General features: G+C 40.8%; 1 protein-coding gene across 2 annotated transcripts in view; it reads left to right on the top strand.

Moving 5' to 3' along the window:
• Nucleotides 1-24,449, top strand: part of FTO (FTO alpha-ketoglutarate dependent dioxygenase) — a 378,421-nt gene that overhangs the window by 114,089 nt on the left and 239,883 nt on the right. For both annotated transcript variants that reach the window (XM_060084496.1, XM_060084497.1), the window contains exons 3-4: nt 1,757-2,384; nt 18,427-18,570. In XM_060084496.1, the coding sequence (XP_059940479.1) occupies nt 1,757-2,384; nt 18,427-18,570 (772 nt within the window). The remainder of the gene's footprint in view (nt 1-1,756; nt 2,385-18,426; nt 18,571-24,449) is intronic.

Here is a 24,449-nt window from a genome sequence, read left to right on the forward strand (position 1 = left end):
TGATGGAATTTTCCACTTTGACATTTACCTCTTTCCAATCCATGCCCAATATTTTAACTGAGTGGTTTTTATAAAATGTACATCAAATTGCTCTTCGCCCTTTGAAGTCCTCCACTGCACTGAATCTGGAGTCAAATCCAGGTTCCTTACTTTGACCTCCCAGGCTCTGTGTGATCCAGCTCTGCCTTCTTCTTCATCTTCATTGCATGTCGCTCTGCCTTTGGCTCTTCTGATCTGGTAAAACTGCTCTTCTTTTTGTCTCTAGAATGGGCTGGTCCCCATCCTCAGTGCCTTTGGATTTTCTGGTCCCTTTTCTTGGAAGGTCTTTCTCTAGTTCATCATGTGGCTGGTGCCTTCTCTTCCTGAAGAGCTCAGCCTAAACGCCAGCTCCAAGTGAGAGTTTCCTACTCTAATGACAGATTTCCCACTGGTTTGTTTCTGTCCCAGTGCTTAACACAACTTGGGATTGCTTTTCTTTATTTACCTGATTTGGTAGAAAGCTCTATGAGGACAGGGACCTTATCTCTGTCTAGTGTTTGGTAGGTGCTCTGTAGACATAGTTGAATGAATAAAAAATGTATGGAAGAATAATGGTCTTGCCCTGTTTATCATATGAACGATTATTGAATGAAGATATAGAAGAAAAGTGTCAAAACTGGTAGGCAGCACAATACTAAAAAGGTACCAGTCACATTACACTTTATAGGGGTAAATGTGAAATCCTGTGCTTTGGTTTTAAAAAAGCTCAGTTTCACTGGGTAGAATCAGGGAACTCTGGCTTGATGCCAATTCACATGTTAGAGCCGGAAGTGGTAGCTGAAAAGTTAATGAAGTCCTAAACTCTATCGATAAATCCCTGTATTTCTGTATTAGAGGAGGGCATTATCTTATAGTACTCTCCTCCAGTGACACCAATAGAATTATTACAACTTTCTAAATTGCAGTGGGATACCTCATTCATTCATTCATTTATTCATCCATCCAGCATTTGCCAAGTACATTCTGGGCACTAGTAGTATAGCTGGGAACAAAATTATCACGGCTGTTGTGTTCATGGGACTCAGTGTCGTAATTTGCAAAGTGAAGTGATTTCTCCTTCCGTGGAAGCGTTGAAGCAGAAACCAGTTGGTCATTTACTGAGAGGCCGTGCAATCTTGTGGTTGAGAACTCATGCTCTGGAGCTTGACTCTGGGGCCCCGGGGCTTCAAATGCCAGCTCTCCTATTTCTCAGCTATGTGTGACTTTGGGCAAGTTTTTAGAATGTCTCTCTGCTTCAGTATTCTCATCTATGAACTGGAGATAATAATAGTACTGCCACGTAAAGTTGTAAGAAGTAAATGAGTTACTGTGTATAAATCATTTAGAAGAGTACACAGCACACAGTAAGCACTTAAAAAATAGGTATCAAGCAGTTAATGAATAATGTGTTTTTTGGAGGACTGAAGGCTGGAAGACAGGTTGAGGTTGGGGAGAAGTGGTCATAGAGGGAGCTGGGGAGACCAAAGACCAAATGATTATCATTTTGTTTATAATTGTTTTCAATTGTTCGAGCTTGGACTGAAAACTCTTGGCTGGGGAGTTGATGACTTTTGTTTTATTTAGTTTTCTATTTTAGGCTAGAGAGGTATGAATCCTGTTTGGAAATAACCCCCGACAGTCTTTTTTTCTCCTAAAGCTTACAAAGAAACACATACTTTTGGAAATAGTAAAATTATAGCTATCCATAAATGCATATTTTGCTTCACTTTTGTTTTAGTGGCAGCTGAAATATCCTAAACTAATTCTCCGAGAAGCCGCCAGCATCCCTGAGGAGCTCCATAAAGAGGTTCAAGAAGCGTTTCTCACGCTGCACAAGCACGGCTGCTTATTTCGGGACCTGGTGAGGATCCAAGGCAAAGATGTGCTCACTCCAGTCTCTCGCATCCTCATCGGTAACCCCGGCTGCACCTACAAGTACCTGAACACCAGGCTCTTTACGGTACCCTGGCCAGTGAAAGGCTGTGACGCAAAGTACCACGAGGCCGAAGTAGCTGCCGCCTGTCAAACCTTCCTCAAGCTCAACGACTACCTGCAGGTAGAGACCATCCAGGCTTTGGAAGAACTCGCTGCTAAGGAGAAAGCCAATATCGATGCCGTGCCAGTGTGTATAGGTCCGGATTTCCCCAGGGTTGGCATGGGGTCATCCTTTGACGGACAAGACGAGATAGACATGAAGAACCGAGCAGCCTACAACGTAACTTTGTTGAATTTCATGGATCCTCCGAAAATGCCATACCTGAAAGAGGAACCGTACTTTGGCATGGGGAAAATGGCTGTGAGCTGGCATCATGATGAAAATCTGGCGGACAGGTCAGCGGTGGCAGTGTACAGTTACAGCTGTGAAGGTACAGTCTGCTCTGTGAAGAAGCAGCCCCGAACGTAACAGGACCAGAGTTGCACAGGCTCTGGAGATATATGTGGTCATGTGTGTGTGTGTGTTTGTGTACATAGGTGTTGTGTGTCCTTCTAAGGTTTGCCACGCCCATGTATCTACAGAATATGCCTCTTTCTCATCCAGCTGTGCTGTCTGGCTCATCGTTATATTGTGCTCAGATAGCATATTTTCATGCGTCAGCACTACTGTCATTGTCTTTTCCAGGCCCAGGAGAGCAGCATCTTGGTTTCACACAGCCAACTGCCTTTCTCTAAAGCTCAGAATAGATCGTACAGGTGCTATAATTAACTTGCTGATAAAGGGCCGGGAAAACAAAAATCTGTCACATCCTTCCAGATTCCCACGGGTGTACATTTCCAGCCTTGCCAAAATATTTTATTACGGTCGACATCACTGTCTTGAAGGGAGTGATTTGTCAAATGTGGACTTGTTCTTGGCTTCCTACAGTTTTGACTACTGTCCTTACTCGCCAGAAGCAGCTGAGGTGGGTTTTATAAGCCGACAGGCCTCTATTTTCAGGAAACTCTCCAGCTCCCCCCCGCCAACTCAGTTCTGCAGTTTTAGTCCTGAGAGGGTTGCTGTGGCCAACTCCTTCTTGCAGTTTCTGAAATCTGGTGCCCTTGGAACAGAGGTCACAGGCTACCTTTTTCATGGCCTGCCCAAATTTTCCTTCTTTGCTTGCTCAGGTTGTGTGTGTTTAAGGTCCCCATTGCTTTTCAGAATAGGGTTATAAAAAAGGTAGGTGAACACATCAAAGACAGAGTGACCATTGCTCACTTTCTCTGCCTGATCATTTGGCAAAGGAATACAAGATGTAATATTGGCTCTTTTGCCTGTTTAATCTCTTCTTGTTTATTAAAAGGTGCTTGGAAAAGCAGAGTTCTGTTGGGTTGGCCAAAAAGTTCGTTTGGGTTTTTCCGTAACATCTTGTGGAAAGACCCGAGCGAACTTTTTGGCCAACCCGATAGATATCCCATCAGGGAATCAACTGGAACTTTTAAGGGCCAGTGTTTTCTGAAAGCTAGTTTTTAATTGGATTTTGTTGTTATTTGACTCTTATTTACTAAAACGACTGTTTTGGAAAAGGGATTTTAAATGAGAAACTCTCCTGGCTCTCTCTAAATATCTTACCATTTCCCCAGTCTCAAAAATTTCCTCTGGATAGCTAAAATGTTTTCTAACTTTACCTTATGTCTTCGGCCGGAAACAAGGAACTAGTTTAGCGGTTAGAAATTTCACCAGTTGCCCTGGCATCTCAAATAATGATGCTGACCCAAGAAAATTGCTTGGAGGGGATTTGATGCTGTCCTAATGGAAAGAACCGCGATCCTCTGATCTTTAATAAGGCCTTGCCAGGGACTTAAGAACTATCACATCCAAGAACTCTGATGTGAACGAACAATGGAGTTTGTTAGTTTCTTTCTTAAGGAGGCAACTCTCTGAAACCGAGGTGGTGGTATGTGATAGCTCAAACAGCTACAAAGATGTCTTTGTGCTCCCACAGACTTTCAGCCCTTCTGTTTAATAGTCCTATTGTACTTCAGAGCGTGGGTGATCAAATAGTTTTTGAAACCTGGAATATCTTGCAGAAAGGAATGAAAATTTTTAATGAATAGTTTCTGTGGTCGGGAGTAGTTAAGATTGATAAAGTATACAAATATACATAAATACATAAAGCTTTATCCTTGCGGTTATCACCTAGATGAGGGAACTGCAGAATTTGAATCTGTAGGAGTAGGGTAATTCCTTCATTCTCTTAACCCCCGAGGTTCCCAGAACTCTATCCCATAATAATAGCAGTACTGGGAGCTCTCATTTATTGAGCACCTACTATGTGCCAGGCACTAGTAGAAGCATTTTACATGTATTAACCCATTTTATTTTTACAACAACCCTCTGAACGAAGTACTACTGTTATCCTCATTTTACAGACGAGGAAACCGAGACACAGAAGGATGATGAACTTTTCCACGGTTATACAGCTGTGAGTTAGCATAACTAGGATTTGAACGCAGACATTTGAACGCAGAATTTGAATGTAGACATTCTGGTTTCAGAATTTAGCTAAGGCTAAATGCCTTATGAGCAGGTATTTCCTGCCCCTGCAGTATAGTTACCTGTGGGAGTTTGGTTTTTAAAATGTCCACCTCTGGAAAGGTTACGGGAACGTTCTACTTTCTCTTGTTTGCAGGTCCTGATGCTCTCCCTTCTCCCCGCCACCTCACTGCCCTCTCCCCACAACATCTGCTGTAGCTTTCTGTACCTCCTCTCAGATGACCGGGATGCATTAGACTAGGAAAGGGAGCCTCTCTAGGTCTCTGGCTGTGTGTGTCATGTTGGGTCAGATGGTTTAAAACGCACGTGCCTTGAAACGTTTTGCTGGGTGCATTTCTTCCAGGTGACAAGTGCTATGTTTAATTCTCTGGCCTCTTTAGAATCCTGCCAGAGGTATGGTAAGGGTGAGCTCGAAGGGAACCATTTCAGTTAAAATCATGATTGGGGTTGGGAAGGGCCTAAAGGGGGCAAAGAGAATGGAAATTTCAGGCAACTGTACTGTTTTCTGCATCCTTGAACATGTTGGTTGAACAGTGGCTAAGGGAGGTTCCGGTAGCTGTTCTAGACAGTATGGAAACGCCAAAGGTGAATCAAGTACCCTTCTTGCCTTGAGAGGATAGGTGAAGTAAGGTGTGCTCCGGTGGTTATAATGATGAAATGATGAAATGTCAGATCCGGAAGGGACTTTTTTTTTTTTTTTTTTTGCGGTATGCGGGCCTCTCACTGTTGTGGCCTCTCCCGTTGCGGAGCACAGGCTCCGGACGCGCAGGCTCAGCGGCCATGGCTCACGGGCCCAGCCGCTCCGCGGCATATGGGATCCTCCCAGACCGGGGCACGAACCCGTGTCCCCTGCATAGGCAGGCGGACTCTCAACCACTTGCGCCACCAGGGAGGCCCCGGAAGGGACTTTTGAACTCAACTAGTTCAGCCTCTCATTTTACAGATGAAAACACTGAGGCAGGGAGAATGGGAGTGATTTGTCCAAGGTCACATGGTTGCTTAGTGGAAAGGGAGTGTTACAGCCACAGGAGAGGTTCATGTAAAATGCACTGGGTATCCAGAAACAGAAGTGATTACTTCCTGCTGAAGTTAAATTCAGTTGAAGCTTAAGATCTTTCAGGACTTTGCTCTCAATACCTTTTCCCAGTGAAATCTTCATGTAGATTTATAATGAGCCAATCATCCCTCCTTGGTTTATTTCTGCCAGTAGAGGTCATTGAGAAGTAATTGGTATAGGATACATGTATCATTAATTATATACTAAATTCATTGACTTCCCAAGCAGTGCTAGTTAATGGCTGTCTCCAGTAGGAGGATTGAAATAGTACAGTTTTTAATCAGGAATGGCTTTAGGGAACCATGTGTAAATAGGCAGAGTATTTGATTTTCCTATTCTAGCTTTGCTGGCAATTGCTTGTTCCTCCTAGATATAAAAAAACAAATCTTGCAGGGAAGATATTAACAACCCATGGTTTAATATAGTCCTACACCTTGTTCTTTGATTCCAACCCCTTCAGAAGGATCACTGAAACAGTTACTATTGGTTACTATTTTTGTTTGGAAGGAAATATTTTCTGTGATACGGTCTTCATAGGAAAAAAAACACAATTCATAAGAATTTTAACTAGTGCCAACTATTGCAGATTTTTGGTATAATTTCCCAGGTTTCCCATGAAGGACAAAGGAGGAAACGGAAGAAGAGGCCCATGACTCCTGTTGAGTATGTAATAGGCTAGAAAGCAGGGACTTTGCAATAATTTTCTTGGAACTCTAGGATTCCCATTTATGTTTCTGACTCCGGAAAAGTTGAATCCACTGAAGGATGGAAATTTGTTTCCATAATTCTTAACTCTATTTCGAAATGAGTAGCTTTATGTTTCTTAGCAGCCTTTGAGACCATGAAAAGCTAGCTTGCAACTAGAAGTCTTAGAGCACTCATAATTTAAGAAAATGATTTTTAATGTTTTTATTAGTTTCCCAGCAGCCCTATCTATGGTCCCAAAGCTCATTTGATCTTGTTTGTTTCAGTGTGTCATACCTTATCTTTGTTATTTGTGAAGTCACTTACACTGCTCAGTAATACTTGTTTGATAAGTCACATTTTTTTTACCCCTGTGCAACTATTGATATTTATTCAGTTAACAGTAAGCATCTACTGTTTGCCAAGCACTCTTCTGGATGCTGAGCATGCAGCAATGAACAAAAATCCCTGCCCTCATGGAGCTTATGTTTTAGCAAAGCAAGACAGGAAAGAAACAAATAAGCTTGTATAATAAGGGTGAGGCACAGGCTTACAGTTTTAAATAGGAAAGTGAAGCTTCCTTTAGTTGGGTAACACTGGAGCAAAGACTGGGAGGAGCGAGTGAGTGAATATTGAAGACTCAGAGATGGAACCTGACTTTGGGATGTTTCAGAAGCAACAAGTGTGAATAGAATAGAGGCAGAGAAAAAGAAAAGTAACAGAAGTGAAGACAGATAGGCAAGACTAGGGGCGGGGCGGAAGATAGGACCTTCTAATATTGTACAGTAGTTCCCCCCCTTATCCATGGGGGAGGCGTTCCAAGACCCCCAGTGGGTGCCTGAAACCGCGGATGTACTGAACCCTATGTAGACTATGCTTTCTCCTGTGCATACATACCCATGATGAAGTTGAATTTATAAATTAGGCACAGTAAGGGATTAACAACAATAACTAATAATAAAATAGAACAGTTATAACAATATACTGTAATAAAAATTCTGTGACTGTAGTCTCTGTCTCAAAATTTCGTATTGTACAAATTTAATACCTTGCCTGTCTTAACTAAACATTTACCATGCACTGTCGCCGTAACTTTTGCAGTGTGCGGTGCAACAGCAAAACTAGTGCAAATTTCTTTTTCCTTCTTCACAATTTCACAGATAAAAGATTTATTCTTACCATAGATGTTAGCAACCTCAGTGTACAATTCTTTTTCTTTCCATACTAAGTCGAGAACTTTCACCTTTTCATGCAAAGGAAGATCTTCACAGCTTCTCTTTGGCATATTGGAATTGCCAGCATCGCTACTCTTACGCTTCGGGGCCATTGCTAAGTAAAATAAGGGTTACTGGAATGCAAGCACTTTGATACTGTGACAGTTGATCTGATAACTAGAGGGCTACCAAGCAGGCTACACTGGACAAAGGGGTGAGTTACTTTCCAGGCAGGACAGAGCCAGATGGTGCACGATTTCATCACGCCGCTCAGAACGGCGCGCAACTTAAAAAACGTATGAATTGTTTATTTCTGTAACTTTCCATTTAATATTTTCAGACTGCAGTTGACTGCGGGTAACTGAAACCACAGAAAGTGAAACCGCAGATAAGGAGAGGCTACTGTAATACAAATACTGGGCTTATACTTGGAGTGAGATGGAGAACCATTGCAGTTTGGGGCCGAAGGGAGGCAGCACTGGAAGCAGGGGAGCTGCAAGAGGCCACTGGGTAATCCAGACTAGAGATGGGGGCCAGGTTAGAAGAGGCAGAGGTGATGAGAGATGGTTCTGTCGAGTCCCATATCTTTTCACCAGAAAGGAGGGGCAGTGTCCAGTGCCCGTGAGGAAAGAAGCCTAGCAGTGACATCTCCTCATCGTCAAGAGAAGGCTAGGCCAATCAGAATGGCTGAACTTGTTTTCCCTCTCTCCATAACTTTATTGGGCTATAATTTACATACGATAAACTGCACATATTTGAAGTCTACAATTTTAGAAGTGGGATGTGAAGTTTGCGGTGGCTCCTCAGAAAAGAGCAGCCCAGGTGTTCCATCTGGTGTTATCCCTTCATCATAATCCAGTCTCCTCTGTTGGGAGTTTTCAGATTCCTGCATCCCATGTCTGTCTCTTTCCTGATTTGTTTCTTTATTTTGGTGGAGCATATCCTCTAATGGTTTCTTGAGAAAGGGTGCTTCGAAGGTAAATTTTTGAGACCTTGAATGTCTTAAATTATCTTTCTTCTACATTAACATGTGTAGCTACGTTAGGTATGGAAATCTTGACAGGAAGTAATTTTCCTTCAGAATTTTGAGGGCATTGTACCAGTGTCTTTTATCTTCCCGTGTTCATGTTGAGAGCTCTGATTTTTTTGTTTATCCTTTATGTGACTTTTGGTTGGATTTTTTTCCTAATGTTTTATAAGTTTGCAGTGATATTTTTTTCATCCATTCTACTGGCATTTGGTAGGTCCTTTCCATCTGAAAACTCATGTCCTTCAATGTAGGATATTTTCTTGAATCACTGTGTTAATGGTTTCTTTCTCTCCAGTTTTCTCTTCTCTCTAGAATCCATATGGTGTGGTTCTCGAACTTTCTGGACTGTTTCCTCTAATTTTCTTACTTATTCTCTTATTTTTAATCTTTTTGTATTTTTCTAATATACTCTCAGAGGTTTTCTTAACTTTATCTTCCAACTGGTCTATTGAGGTTTTTCTTTTTTAAATTATTGAAATATTACAAACATCATAAACATGTAGCTTGGTGAATTGTCACAGACCGGACATATCTGTGTCACTAGCTCCCAGATCAATAAAGAAAACATTAGTACTCCAGAAATGCTCCCTTCCAGCATATTCTTTTCCCCAACAGTAACCATTGTCTTGACTTCTAAAGCCATGCATTAGTTTTACACATATTTGAATTAGAATTGTAAGCTCTTTGAAGGCATGGCTTGTGTCTTGATCCTTCTTTGTATGTGCGTATAATGCAAAATAAGTACTTTTTTTGCCCAAAATCAGTAGGTATCTTTTGTTCTTGAGTAGTTTGTGCCGTTCAACTATATTGTGGCCACTGTCCGATAACTCTTCTGATTTCTGCAACTATGATCTCTGTTTAGTATTAGGATTCTTTTGATTGCAGATAGCAGATACTTGACCTAAACAAGCTTAATTTTAAAAGATAAGGAATTCTTTTATTTAATACTAAGCCTCACAGGCTTCAAGTGGACCTTATTTTGACAGTAATGTGTGGTCAGTTTCAAACCTCTTCCCCTTCATATTTTGGCTCTTTTTGAGCTGTAACTTTCTTTTCTTGACGGAAACAAACTTCTCGTGGTCCCCAAATGACCACCTCCAGCTTTTGTGGCCACTCTCTTTTTCAGGAGCTTTGGAAAGGAGAGAAACTGGGTCTTGGACATGTATTTTGAACACTGGATAAAGCTTTGCCTGAAGCTGGGTTAACAAACCATTATTCTTTTTTGATTAATCCACTTTGATTCTGGTCTTCTATGCTGTTTACAACATCAAGGTTTCCTCTAAGGCTCCATGACACTCTCTATACTTTCCTGAGGTTGCCCACAGAATTGCAACCTCTATTGTTCGAAGCTTTGGTTCGGGGAATGTATTATTTGAGAAGTCTTTCTGCTTCCTCTCCTCATTTCATATTTTATTTCAAATAATGTCGTGGTCTTAAAGCTTTAGCCGAGAGCCCCCAGAGCAGTTTTTCTCACCTTTTCTCACTTTCCCTTTATTCCCCCAAGTCCATGAAACATGATATAATGAGCTTCTCCTATGTATGTGAATATTTATATCTTAAAAAAACTTTTTTTCAAATGCTTTATCTGAAAGCTGACAGAGACAGACATCATGTTGAAAAGCTTCAGATTTTTCAGTAAAGAGTTTTCAGTATTTCTCCTGAAATCCTAGAAAACTTATAATTAATTTTATAATTTATGTGTGTCAGGGGACTGCGTTTGTCCTGATTGCTTGTTTCGAGACACGTTAGAGCAGCTTCTTGTTATAGATTCTGAGCTGAGACTGATGAGGGTGTTGGTTTTTTTTCTTTTTTCTTCCAACTTCTGAATTCTCCATTTCTTCAGACCATTCATTCCTCAGTGGCTGAGTAATGTGCTCTGTGTTAGCAGCCAGCTTGACTGCTTGTTCCTCACAACCAATCAAGGAAAGCATTTTTAAATGGTAGAGCTCTCTTTTTTTTTTTTTTTTGCGGTACGTGGGCCTCTCACTGCTGTGGCCTCTCCCGTTGCGGAGCACAGGCTCCGGACGCTCAGGCTCAGCGGCCATGGCTCACGGGCCCAGCTGCTCCACGGCATGTGGGATCTTCCCAGACCAGGGCACGAACCCGTGTCCCCTGCATTGGCAGGCGGACTCTCAACCACTGCGCCATCAGGGAAGCCCTTGCGACACCAGGGAAGCCCGGTAGAGCTCTTTGAGGAAGGCTTCTTCCTGACCCACCCTTCTTTCTAAGGAATAGAGTCCTTCAGGAGTGTTTCCCAAATGTTCTCTGGCTTAGGCCATTTGCCATTACTTTGGAAACCTATCCTGGAAAATTATCCAAAGTCTGCACACAGAAGCATCTACCTTCCCAGGGGATCATTCTGAAAAACAGATCTGACCCTATGAAAAAGTCATTATCAGTGTCTGCCACTGCCCTCAGTATAAGTCTAGCTTGCTTACCATGATTCACAAAACCTGCCATGTCCTGGCCTCTCGCTGCCTCGCCAGCCTCTTCACTTGCAAATCCATGTCATTCATGTAATACTCTTACAACTCAGAATCAGTTACGTTCCTAAACACCCACCATGCCATTTCCCTTCTAGAATGTGTCTTCCCAAACTCATACCTTCCCCTTTCACTTTCTGTCTCCATTTTTAAAAATGATTTCTTGTCCCAGGCGCTGGAATGTCATAGATCAGTGCTGGACAGAGAAAGCATCGTTAGGCTCCGTACACCAGCTGACCCTCTGCAACTTCTGGGTTTCTCCTGCCTCAATATCTGTGACATGGATAGGAAGGTACCTGCTATTTAAGCCCCTCTAGGTGTAGGGTTAAGGAAACAGAAAATAGTTGCCAGGTCCAGAGTCTTAGAATTTTAGCACTTGGCTAAGGGAATAGGGAATAGGAAATAGGGCTATTTTTTTTTTAAGGGAATAGTTTTTTGTTTGTTTGTTTGTTTTTAATTTTATTTATTTATTTATTTATTTATGGCTGTGTTGGGTCTTCGTTTCTGTGCGAGGGCTTTCTCTAGTTGCGGCAAGTGGGGGCCACTCTTCATCGCAGTGCACGGGCCTCTCACTATTGCGGCCTCTCTTGTTGCAGAGCACAGGCTCCAGACGCGCAGGATCAGTAATTGTGGCTCATGGGCCTGGTTGCTCCGTGGCATGTGGGATCTTCCCAAACCAGGGCTTGAACCCGTGTCCCCTGCTTTGGCAGGCAGATTCTCAACCACTGCACCACCAGGGAAGCCCAGGGCTAATTTTTAATGTGTGGTGATGATGAATATATATTTACATATCAGGGAAATTATTGACATACATTATTAATGGTATATGCTGTTAAATATGGTAGAAAATTTCAAGTGATATATTTTACTTGATTAGAACTGTCATCTCTTCTTTCGTGCTCAGGCTTCTATCTTTGTTTTCTATGCGACACTCTTTGCATACAGCTTTGTGAATGGAAACAAAACATTTGATGGCATTTATCTTTTATTAAATGGAATTAATTTTTTCTCAAAAACTAGTTAGTATAAATAAATCAAATTGGTTAACTTGGCGGGGGCAGTTTTGGACATTTTAAACTTGACCTTTAAACTTAGTCTTCTTTTGTATTTTGTCACATCTTTCACTTCTTTAGTAGTTTGGTTAGTGGGAGCTGGGAATGCACCAAACACATTGAGATACTTAAAATCGTTTCAACGTTACTGAAGTTCAAAGGCAAGTAGGAGCCAACTGCCTCTGCTTGTTTCCAAAATAACATAGGGGAACAGTAATCAGTTGCAGTTGCTATAGGTAATTACAAGTTGATTTTATTGAGAAAGTGGGCAACACTGTATTTATGCAATAAAAAATTTATCAGACATACGGCTTCCCTCCTCCCTACCCAGCTGACGGAGGAAACAAACTTTCAACAAAACATCATTTTAATGAGCACATTGCAAAGGTGCTGGATTTATGGGAGACATCAGGCAACACTGATTGCAATTACTGTCTCTGTTTGTTGTTCAAGACTTTATTGGTTCCATATTGAGAAGAGTGTGAGGATGAAATTTAGAGGGGAAAGTAGTCAACCAGTCTGTTAGCCTATAAAGATGATCCCTTTTTAGAACGTCCATACTTGGTGGCATTAAAACTACCTGAAAATCATTGTCTTTGTAGTTTAAACATCATTTGTTTTTAAAGTTAAGTTGTCATTGATTTGACCAGGGAGGGACGTAGGACAAGTCTTCTTAAAATGTCTCTATTCTTTTTTCTTGGGCTACTTGCTACATCTGTTATCATTAGGACCCTCTAGCATGAAGCAGCCTGAAAGCCTTGGGGTATCACACATATAAATATTGAGTTCTCATATCAGTATTCTTTTGTTAACTTGATCTTATCAAATAATTTAGCATTAATTGCTTTATTATGTTGTGTGCTGGTATTAGTCACTTGACACTGTTGCCAAAATCTTGGCTCCCTGTACACCAGTGCCGAAATGAGAGACAGAGACAGAGTTTTGGAGGGGAAAGAAAGGGTGTCTTTATTCTTTGCCAGGCAAAGGGGGGAACACAGCAGGCTAGCACCTCAAGTGTGCCCCCTCCTTGGATAGGGAGAGGCCTTATAGTCTGGGGGCTCAGTGGTCAGGGGTATGCAATAAGGTTCAAGGCAGTAACAGTCTTGCATTGTTCTTCTGCAGAGTTTCTAAAGGGTGGGGTTGCTGACAAGATTCGGGTGTGTGCAGGGTCTCCAGTGGTCTCCTAATCTTGAGGACCTTCTCTGGTCCCTTTAATCTGGCCTCAGGTGGCTTCCTGGCTGCTCCTCCCTTGATTAGCAACTGTTTGAATCTGCCCTTTGGAACTCAGGGAAGGTCATGGAGGCTGGAGTCTTGCCTATAAGAAATGGGGGACCAAAAGGCCTCCATGCCTGGGAGCCCCATAGGGCCCTGCTCGGTTTCAACATTAGTAGGTGTTAGTCACATTGCATCGTTATTACTTTATTCAGCCTCGGCTTCTTCACTAATATGTGCTGTGGGCATCTCTATCAAATCACAGATATCAAGACTCTAGAGCAGCAGTTGGCAAGTGTTTTCTGTATAAAGGACCAGATAGTAAAGATTTTCAGCTTTATGGGCCTTACGGTCTGTGTCTTAGCTGCTCAACCTTGTTATGTGTGAAAGCAGCTGTGGACAGCATTCAAATGAATGGTCCTGACTCTGTTCCTGTGAAACTTTATAAAAGCAGGGGATAGGCCTGATTTGCCTGTAGGCTAGAGCAAGCTTCATGGACTTGAATGCCTGTAGGGGCTAGGCAGGTACTGCAAAGGAGTCAGGTGGCTGACTGGGGACTGCCACTAGTACCTTGTCTAAAACGGGCAGCTACTTCTTACCTGCAGCCACTTGTGACTGCCCCAGTGATATTTGAGCTTATAATTCAAGAGTAGCTGGACACTGGTATTTTTACACAAAGCACTTTTTTTTTATTATTATTAATTTATTTATTTTTAATTTTGGGCTGCGTTGGGTCTTTGTTGCTGCACGTGGGCTTTCTCTAGTTGTGGCGAGAGGGGGCTACTCTTCGTTGTGGTGTGCAGGCTTCTCATTGCGGTGGCTTCTCTTGTTGTGGAGCACGGGCTCTAGTCATGGGCTTCAGTAGTTGTGGCTTTGTTGCTCCGCGGCATGTGGGATCTTCCCGGACCAAGGATCGAACCCGTGTTCCCTGCATTGGCAAGCGGACTCCCAACCACTGCGCCACCAGGGAAATCCCACAAAGCACTTTTGTCAGTGGGCAACTAACTTTAGATTTGTTCAGAAAATATAGTGAAGGTCAGGCTATATATCCTCGTGAGCTCTTTTCTGGTCCATAGGATCTAGTTTTGCAAACTCTGGTATTTTCAGGTGTAACTGTGTATTATGTATAACTGTGTATTATGTACAGGAACTTCCTGGAAAATGTCATCAGACAATGGACAGCAAACATCTAGTTCTGGTGCTGCTAGCTCCCTTCAAGTGCCCGTGACAGACATCAGTAATCAATCATACCACTCTCTCCTGCTGAGCCTAGAGAAAATTTCAGAGCGATTCTACACCAGTCCTCAGAAAAGCCACAACCAGTGAATTCGTTGTGTCCTCTGATATATAAGGTATTTGTCACTCCTGTTCCAGAGGACTCTCTTTAAAATGTTTTTGGGATTAACCTAGAAAATGCCTTTGGACTTTTTAATTCTATGACTTTAAAGAAGTCTAGCTAAAAATTGCTCTTAACTAAAGAGTATTTGAGAAAATACGTATCAGAAATAATGCATATGACAAAAGGTAAGATTCTGTTCCTATGGCAGAATTTATTTTATTTTATTGAATAAATTTATTTATTTATTTTTGGCTGCATCGGGTCTTCATTGTGGTGCGCAGGCTTATCATTGTGGTGGCTTCTCTTGTTGTGGAACACAGGCTCTAGGTGCGCGGGCTCAGTAGTTGTGGCGCACAGGTTTAGTTGCTCCACGGCATGTGGGATCTTCCCGGACCAGAGCTTGAATCAGTGTCCCCTGCATTGGCAGGCAGATTCTTAACCACTGTGCTGCCAGGGACGTCCCAGATTTTAGATTCAAACTTAGAGAACTGAAGATCTCCACGGTTGCATGTGTCCGTAAAGGTCCTGGTAGCATTCCTTCTTTGAAGAGACCATGAACTTGGATTTCTGGTCTGATTTTTTTCACCATACCTTTGCAAAGTAATGGGAACAAATAGTTATAAAGGGGAGTTTCTTTTTCCTTTCTTTTACTGCCTCTGACCCTGGTGCACAGTTACTGGCGAGTAAGATGTTCAGAATGTAGGGACCCTGTATGTGAATACGTGCCATCTGGGAGCACATACTTTTGGATTGTGTGTGTGGCATGCCCATGATGCAGCCTAAGTAAAACATGGTTTATTGTCCATTTTGATGGCGTAAAACTTTACATCTTTTGTACTCTGCCCTCTGTGAGTCTGAACCGTACTTGTCTTTCAAGTTTGATCTTCTCCAAGAATTCTGCTCTACCCTTTCGAACCCTCATTGAACCTGTCTCTTCTCTAGATTTCTTTAATATTGAGAACTGTCCTAATTTAGCAGTGTCACGCTTTATTACATTATTTGATTTAATTTGCATTTGTTCCCCCCCCCCCAAATTAACATTTTCTTTTCCTGCCATCTAGCATAGTAAGGACCGTGAATGGTGTGAACTGAAAGAACATTCTGTTTTTAAGCAGGCAATTTAGTACAGGTGTTCATTGGATGCTTTTTATATGCCAGTCACTGGGGCTCTAAATGTGGATGAAACAGAAAAATGGACCCTGCCCTTGAAGACCAGAGTCTAGTGGATTAAAGTCTAATGGAATTTGAAATATTCCCTTTTTTAGTAATCAGTGATGAACATTTACAACTCCCCTGGAAGGAAAGCTCCCCTGGGTCTAGGTCTTTGTTTCATTTACTGATATACCCCAAGTGCCCAGGTCAGTGCCTTGTATACAGTAACTGCTCAGTAAATATTTCTTAGGTGAACTTTTACAAGTTTTTATGTAAGTGCAGGACTATTAGTGTAGGTGAACCATAGTGTCTGCCTTCCACTTCCTTTACGTCTCTCCCACTCCTCATCCCAGCCATGTAGTTCTCTGCCCAGAAAAGTCAGTCTTGACTTTCCTTCCAGAAATATTATATGTACATATATGTACATGTGTGTGTTTGTACTTTTTACACAAATTATAGCCTATGCCTTTCTTTCCCTTAAAAATATATCAGATAGTTCTCTATCAGTGCATACTCATGTTACTTTTAGTGGCTATATAGTATTTATTACTTGGACATTTCATAATTTATTAAACCAGAAACTTATTGATGGATATTTAGGTTATTCTGATCTTTTGCTCTTATAAACAGTATTACAGTAAATATCCTCACTCAATTTGCGACCTCTGCAAGTAGGAATTTTAGTATACATTCCTAAAAGTGGAATTGTGGAATTCTTATAAGTTCAAAGGGTTTATGTATTTGTAATTTTGATAGGAATTGCCAAATAGTCTTCTACAGAGAATATAAATGTGCCATTTTGCTGCACTCTTACTAACACCATATTTTACCAAAGTGCTTGATTTTTTTGTGATCTGATAGGTGAAAAATATCTATTATGGCTTTGTATTACTCTTACATAAATAAGTTTGAACATCTTTTTATATGTTTACAAACTCATTTCATTTTATGTGTTCTGTCGTTACAACTTTTGTCCATTTTTCTATGTGATAATTGATCTTTATCTTATTGATGTGTAGGAGCTCTTTGTATAGTTAAAAAAAAAATTCCATGTCTGTGCTTGCTTGTTTATATTTCTATGTGAATTAGAGAATCAGCTTGTCTAGTGACCTGCCCCATTCACCTAAAAAATCAATCCTGTTGGTATTTTTGTTGTGTTTGTGTCAAATTTATAGGTGATTTAGGGAGAACCGTCATTTCCATGATGTTTTGTCTTATTTCCCAGGAACATAATATGTCTTTACGTTTGTTTGAGTGAGTCAGTGTTGTGATAAAGGGCATTGTCTTAACTTTGGGACTGTTTCTAATGTTTCCCTATTAAAATATGCTGGCTTTGGGATTGAGATAGATCTGTATTGTATCATGTTAAGGAACTAGCCACCCATTGCTATCTTACTGAGGTTTTTACCGCAAAAGGATATATTTTGTCACATACATTTGTGTAATTCTGGTGACTCATATATCTGTTGTTTGTTTGTTTTCATCTATGAATATGATGAATTTCAAGTATAGACTTTTGCATATTGAACTATCCTTGTACTCATGGAATAAGTTCTACTTGGTCATGGAAAGTTATCCTTTTAATATGCTGCTGGATTTGGATTCTGTTTTCTTATATAGATCTTCCATGACTTACAATGGGGTTATCTCCCAATAAGCCCATTGTAAGTTGAAAATATCATAAGTCACAGCTGCATTTAATACAGCTAACCTACCGAACATCATACCTTAGCCTAGCCTGCCTTAAACCTGCTCAGAACACTTACATTAGCCTACAGCTGAGCAAAATCATCAGACACAAAGTATATTATAATAGAGTGTTGAATATCTCATGTAACTTATTGAATATTGTACTGAAAGTGAAAATGAGAATGGTTATATGGGTACAGAATGGTTGTAAGTGTATTAGTTCTCCACCCTTTTGATCACGTGGCTGACTTGGAGCTGCCTCTGCCCAACATCAAAGAGAGTATTGTTCTGCATGTTGCTAGCCTGGGATAGGATGAAATTCAAAATTCGAAGTATGGTTTTGACTGAACGCATGTTGCTTTCACACCATTGTAAAGTTGAAAAATCGTTAAGTTGGGGACCATCTGTACTGTATTTAAGAATTATGCATTGATTTTCAGATGTGAGACTGGTGTGTGTGTGTGTGTGCGCGTGCACACACACATGCATGTGCTTGCTTTGGAGTTTGATACGTATTTTGTCTTTATGAAAAGAATTTGAACGCTTTTCTTTTTCTGTGCTCTTGAACAATTTACAGTGGATTGAAATTACCCACTTCTTAGTTTTTTGATAGAATTCTCCTTTGCAGCTCTCTACTCCTGTGTTCTTTGACAACCACCCCTATACCTTCTTTGGCTTTTTTAAGCTTTTCTACCTCTTCTGGGGTCAATTTTGGTCATTAATGTTTTCCTAAAAACCTATCCAGATTTTCTAATTTAGTTACATTGAACAAAATAATCTTCTTTCATTTCCTTTGGTATCTGTGGTTATTTCCTCACCATCTTCAGATTTTTTTGATTAAAAAATAAATGACATGTGAAAAATATTCTAAAGAATGTGTTTTTAAAAAATATGATGTAAAAAGAGTATGTAGTTCACTTATCCATATTTTATTAAAACCTCAGTTATTCCTAAGGTAACTGTTACGAAACCCAGAACTTTAGATGAAACATTTCCTTTCTGACAACTCTCTTCTCTTTTGACAGACCCTGAAGAGGAAAGTGAGGATGACCCTCAACTCGAAGGCAGAGATCCTGATATTTGGCACGTTGGTTTTAAGATCTCATGGGACATAGAGACACCTGGTTTGGCGATACCCCTTCACCAAGGAGACTGCTATTTTATGCTTGGTAATTGGAGGATCAAAGCTATACTGATGCTCTAGCGTCTTGGTTTTAGATTATTGGGTACATATTTTGCATATGTCTTTTGAAATAAACTTTTCACGTTTTTTATAGTGATAATAAAACATCTACATGTGACTAGTTTTTTTTTAAAGATACCGCTAATTTTTATTTTTATTTTTTTGGATTTTATTTTATTTTTTATACGGCAGGTTCTTATTAGTTATCTATTTTATACATATTAGTGTATATATGTCAATCCCAATCTTCCAATTCATTCCACCACCACCACCACCACCCCGTCACTTTCCCCCCTTGGTATCCATACGTTTCTTCTCTACATCTGTGTCTCTATTTCTGCCTTGTAAACCGAATCTGTACCATTTTTCTAGATTCCACATACATGCATTAAAATACGATATTTGTTTTTCTGTCTCTGACTTACTTCACTCTGTAGGACAGTCTCTAGATCTCTCCACATCTCTACAAATGACCCAATTTCATTCCCTTTTATGGCTGAGTAATACTCCATTGTATATATGTACCACATCTTCTTTATCCATTCATCTGTCGACGGGCATTTAGGTTGCTTCCATGACCTGGCTATTGGAAATACTGCTGCAATGAACATTGGGGTGCATGTGTCTTTTTGAATTATGGTTTTCTCAGGGTATATGCCCAGTAGTGGGATTGCTGGGTCGTATGATAATTCTATTTTAGTTTTTTGGGGTTTTTTTGCGGTACGCAGACCTCTCACTGTTGTGGCCTCTCCCATTGCGGAGCACAGGCTCCGGATGGGCAGGCTCAGCGGCCATGGCTCACGGGCCCAGCCGCTCTGCGGCATGTGGGATCTTCCTGGACTGGGGCACGAACCCGTGTCCCCTGTATCGGCAGGCGGACTCTCAACCACTGCGCCACCAGGGAAGCCCTATTTTTAGTTTTTTAAGGAACCTCCATACTGTTCTCCATACTGGTTTTATCGTTTTACATTCCCATCAACAGTGCAAGAGGGTTCCCTTTTCTCCACACCATCTCCCGCATTTGTTGTTTGTAGATTTTCTGATGATGCCCATTCTAACTGGTGTGAGGTGATACCTCATTGTAGTTTTGATTTGCATTTCTCTAATAATTCGTGATGTTGAGCAGCTTTTCATGTGTGTCTTGGCCATCTGTATGTCTTCTTTGGAGAAATGTCTATTTAGGTCTTCTGCCCATTTTTTGATTGGGTTGTTTTCATTTTAATATTAAGCTACATGAGCTGTTTATACATTTTGGAGATTAATCCTTTATCCATTGATTCATTTGCACATATTTTCTCCCATTCTGAGAGTTGTTTTTTCATCTTGTTTATAGTTTCCTTTGCTGTGCAAAAGCTTTTAAGTTTCATTAGGTCCCATTTGTTTATTTTTGTTTTTATTTCCATTACTCTAGGAGGTTGGTCAAAAAAGATCTTGCTGTGATTTATGTCAAAGAGTGTTCTTCCTATGTTTTCCTCTAAGAGTTTTATAGTGTCTGGTCTTACATTTAAGTCTTTAATCCATTTTGAGTTTATTTTTGTGTATGGTGTTAGGGAGTGTTCTAATTTCATTCTTGTACATGTAGCTGTCCAGTTCTTGTATATGTAGCTGTCCAGTTTTCCCAGCACCACTTATTGAAGAGACCGTCTTTTCTCCATTGTATATCCTTGCCTCCTTTGTCATAGAATAGTTGACCATAGGTGCGTGGGTTTATCTCTGGGCTTTCTGTCCTGTTCCATTGACTTATATTTCTGTTTTTGTGCCAGTACCATATTGTCTTGATTACTATAGCTTTGTAGTATAGTCTGAAGTCAGGGAGCGTGATTCCTCCAGCTCCGTTTTTTTCCCTCAAGACTGCTTTGGCTATTCGGGGTCTTTTGTGTCTCCATACAAATTTTAAGATTTTTTTGTTCTAGTTCTGTAAGAAATGCCATTGGTAATTTGATAGGGATTGCACTGAATCTGTATATTGCTTTGGGTAGTATAGTCATTTTCACAGTATTGATTCTTCCAATCCAAGAACATGGTATATCTCTCCATCTGTTTGTGTCATCTTTGATTTCTTTCACCAGTGTCTTATAGCTTTCTGAGTACAGGTCTTTTACCTCCTTAGGTAGGTTTATTCCTAGGTATTTTATTCTTTTTGTTGCATTGGTGAATGGGATTGTTTCCTTAATTTCTCTTTCTGATCTTGTGTTGTTAGTGTATAGGAATGCAAGAGATTTCTGTGCATTAATTTTGTATCCTGCGACTTTACCAGATTCATTGATTAGCTCTAGTAGTTTTCTAGTGGCATCTTTAGGATTCTCTATGTATAATATCATGTCATCAGCAGTGACAGTTTTACTTCTTCTTTTCCAACTTGTATTCCTTTTATTTCTTTTTCTTCTCTGATTGCTGTGGCTAGGACTTCCAAAACTATGTTGAATAATAGTGTCGAGAGTGGACATCATTGTCTTGTTCCTGATCTTAGAGGAAATGGTTTCAGTTTTTCACCATTGAGAATTTTGCTGTGGGTTTGTCATACATGGCCTTTATTATGTTGAGGTAGGTTCCCTCTATACCCACTTTCTGGATAGTTTTTATCATAAATGGGTGTTAAATTTTGTCAAAAGCTTTTTCTGCATCTATTGAGATGATCATATGGTTTTTATCCTTCAGGTGTTAACATGGTGTATTACATTGATTGATTTGCATATATTGAAGAATCCTTGCATCCCTGGGATAAATCCCACTTGATCATGGTGTATGATCCTTTTAATGTGCTGTTGGATTCTGTTTGCTAGTATTTTGTTGAGGTTTTTTGCATCTATATTCATCAGTGATATTGGTCTGTAATTTTCTTTTTTTGTAGTATCTTTGTCTGGTTTTGGTATCAGGGTGATGGTGGCCTCATAGAATGAGTTTGGGAGTGTTCCTTCCTCTGCAATTTTTTGGAAGAGTTTGAGAAGGATGGGTGTTAGCTCTTCTCTAAATGTTTGATAGAATTCACCTGTGAAGCCATCTGGTCCTGGACTTTTGTTTGTTGGAGGATTTTTAATCACAGTTTCAATTTCATTGCTTGTGATTGGTCTGTTCATATTTTCTCCTTCTTCCTGGTTCCGCCTTAGAAGGTTATACCTTTGAAAGAATTTGTCCATTTCTTCCAGGTTGTCCATTTTATTGGCATAGAGTTGCTCGTAGTAGTCTCTTAGGATGCTTTGTATTTCTGCAGTGTCTGTTGTAACTTCTCCTTTTTCATTTCTAGTTTTATTGATTTGAGTCCTCTCCCTCTTTTTCTTGATGAGTCCCAGAAGGAGAAGAGAGAGAGAAAGGACCCGAGAAAACATTTGAAGAGATTATAGTCGAAAACTTCCCTAATGTGGGAAAGGAAATAGCCACCCAAGTCCAGGAAGCACAGCGAGTCCCATACAGGATAAACCCAAGGAGAAACACGCCGAGACATATAGTAATCAAACTTGCAAAAATTAAAGACAAAGAAAAATTATTGAAAGCAGCAAGGGAAAAATGACAAATAACAGACAAGGGAACTCCCGTAAGGTAACAGCTGATTTCTCAGCAGAAACTCTTGAGAACTCACACACTTTGTGTGTGCCCTCCAAGAGTGGAGTCTCTGTCTCTCCCAGTCCTGTTGAAGTCCTGAAATCAAATCCTGCTATCTTTTAAAGTCTGATTCTCTGGGGATTCCTCCTCCCAGTGCCCGACCTTCAGGTTGGGAAGCCTGACGTGGGGCTCTGAACCTTCACTCCAGTGGGTGGACTTCTGTGGTATAAGTGTTCTCCGGTCTGTGAATCACCCACCCAGCAGTTAAGGGATTTGATTTTATTGTGATTGCGCCCCTCCTACCGTCTCACTGTGGCTTCTCCTTTGCCTTTGGATGTGGGGTATCATTTTTGGTGAGTTCCCGTGTCTTCCTGTCGATGATTGTTCAGCAGTTAGTTGTGATTCTGGTGCTTTCACAAGAGGGAGTGAGAGCACGTCCTTCTACTCCGCCATCTTGAACCAATCTCTCCGATACTGCTAATTTTTAAAATTGCTTTTATTTTCATTCCCAGTGTTTATGGAGTTCCCCAAATATGATAAACAGTTTTCAAGATTTTTCATCAGTGCTACTAAATCACCTAAGTCAACTTATCAGTGTGAAGTTTTTAAAATATTTCCCTATCTATATAGGTTTTTAGTGAAAGTTTTTTCTAGTTTTGAATTTAGGTTCTTCTCAAAAACAGCTGACCTGACAACACAGCCTCCCTCCCACCCCTCACCCCCGACCCCAATTGAGTTTCCCTCATTTCCCTCATTTAGTTCTTTGGGAAGCAGTAATTTAGCTGTGGTCAGGCTAATTGAAGCTGTGGAGTTTGTGGAGCTTTGCTTTTTTGTTTCTTTGCTCTAAGTTTTTTGTTTTATTTTTAGACTTTCTCTTTGTTTTCTGATGCACAGTGTGCAAACAGTATCCTGTTTTTCTCGCAAAGCTTCTCAGGGTTTATTCTGTCCTTGGCTCTGATCTCCTGATTATTTAGGGTCGATCCCACTCTTACCTGCTTGGGGGAATCTACTCATGTGTTTGGTTTTAGAGCCAGGATGCACCAAGGCTCAAACTGAGTATTTATAATAAGAATTATCTCCCAATTAATAGAGTGTTTGTAGGGGGTCCACTGTGTTCTTTGTGCTGCATAAGGTTCTGGAGTATTGGAGATGGATAAAACTTGGTCCTTGCCTTCTAGGAATTATGAGTTTGGAGTCGCCCTTTCGGACATTTCATCATTAAGTGTTTTCCAAATTTCAGTCATTTGCACATCAGCTTCATGGTTTTTGCCATATCCATGTGCTACCCATGTTATTATTACTTATGTAATATTTCTCTCTAGATTAACTCAGTTTTTTTCTTTCGTCAAAATAAATTTTGGGGGGGAGATTTTATATCACTGTCTTAAATGGAAAACCAGTATCACTTGACATAATTAGAAGAGTTGTTAAAAAGTTTATAGAAAGAAAGTAAAACAGAATTAATTGCCCACCGGTTTTTTTTTTTTTTTTTTGCGGTACGCGGGCCTCTCACTGTTGTGGCCTCTCGCGTTGCGGAGCACAGGCTCCGGACGCGCAGGCTCAGCGGCCATGGCTCACGGGCCTAGATGCTCTGTGGCATGTGGGATCTTCTTGGCCCGGGGCACGAACCCATGTCCCCTGCATCAGCAGGTGGACTCTCAACCACTGCGCCACCAGGGAAGCCCTGCCCACCGCTTTTGTTTGCTGAAGGTCCTGAGCCTCAGTCCTGTTCTGTCTTTAGTAACTGTTAGGAAGAGGTATTAACTGGATCATGGTACCAATCTTGGACTTTGTCCTTCATGTCAGCAGGGAGATTGGAAGATCATTACATAGGGAATTACTTTCTCCTGGTACGATTCAGTGGTGAATTCTTCACTTCTTCTCATGGATGAGTCCTGCACTTGTTACATACTGATCTAAGTAAACCCTAAATCTCTTGCCTTCCATTTGCATGTTGCTTTCCAGTTTACAGATCAATTTCACATAAGCAATTTCATTCAGTCTCCAAACAGCCTTGCCAGGGGGAAGGTGCAGGGATTGTTCTGTTCTTTCTTAATTTGCTGAAAGTCACTCACTTCATGTGAGGCAGAACGGGGACCAGTGTGGGTTGCAGGTTTCATATATGGTGCTTCTCTTGCTCTAAAAGGGACCATTTAGATTGGATCCCAATTCATTGAAATCTCTAGGTGGGAACGCTTTTAGGGTTAAGGTCATCTCTTTGCCTGCCCCTCCCCTGCTTGCCTCTCCCCTGCTTGCCTCAGCATCTGAGTTTCTATTCTGAAGTCTTTACCCCATTGTTTTGAGCATTATTTGTAGGTAGAACAG

Source organism: Mesoplodon densirostris, chromosome 19, assembly GCF_025265405.1.
Source record: "Mesoplodon densirostris isolate mMesDen1 chromosome 19, mMesDen1 primary haplotype, whole genome shotgun sequence".
In the NCBI taxonomy this organism is placed as follows: Eukaryota; Metazoa; Chordata; class Mammalia; order Artiodactyla; family Ziphiidae; genus Mesoplodon; species Mesoplodon densirostris.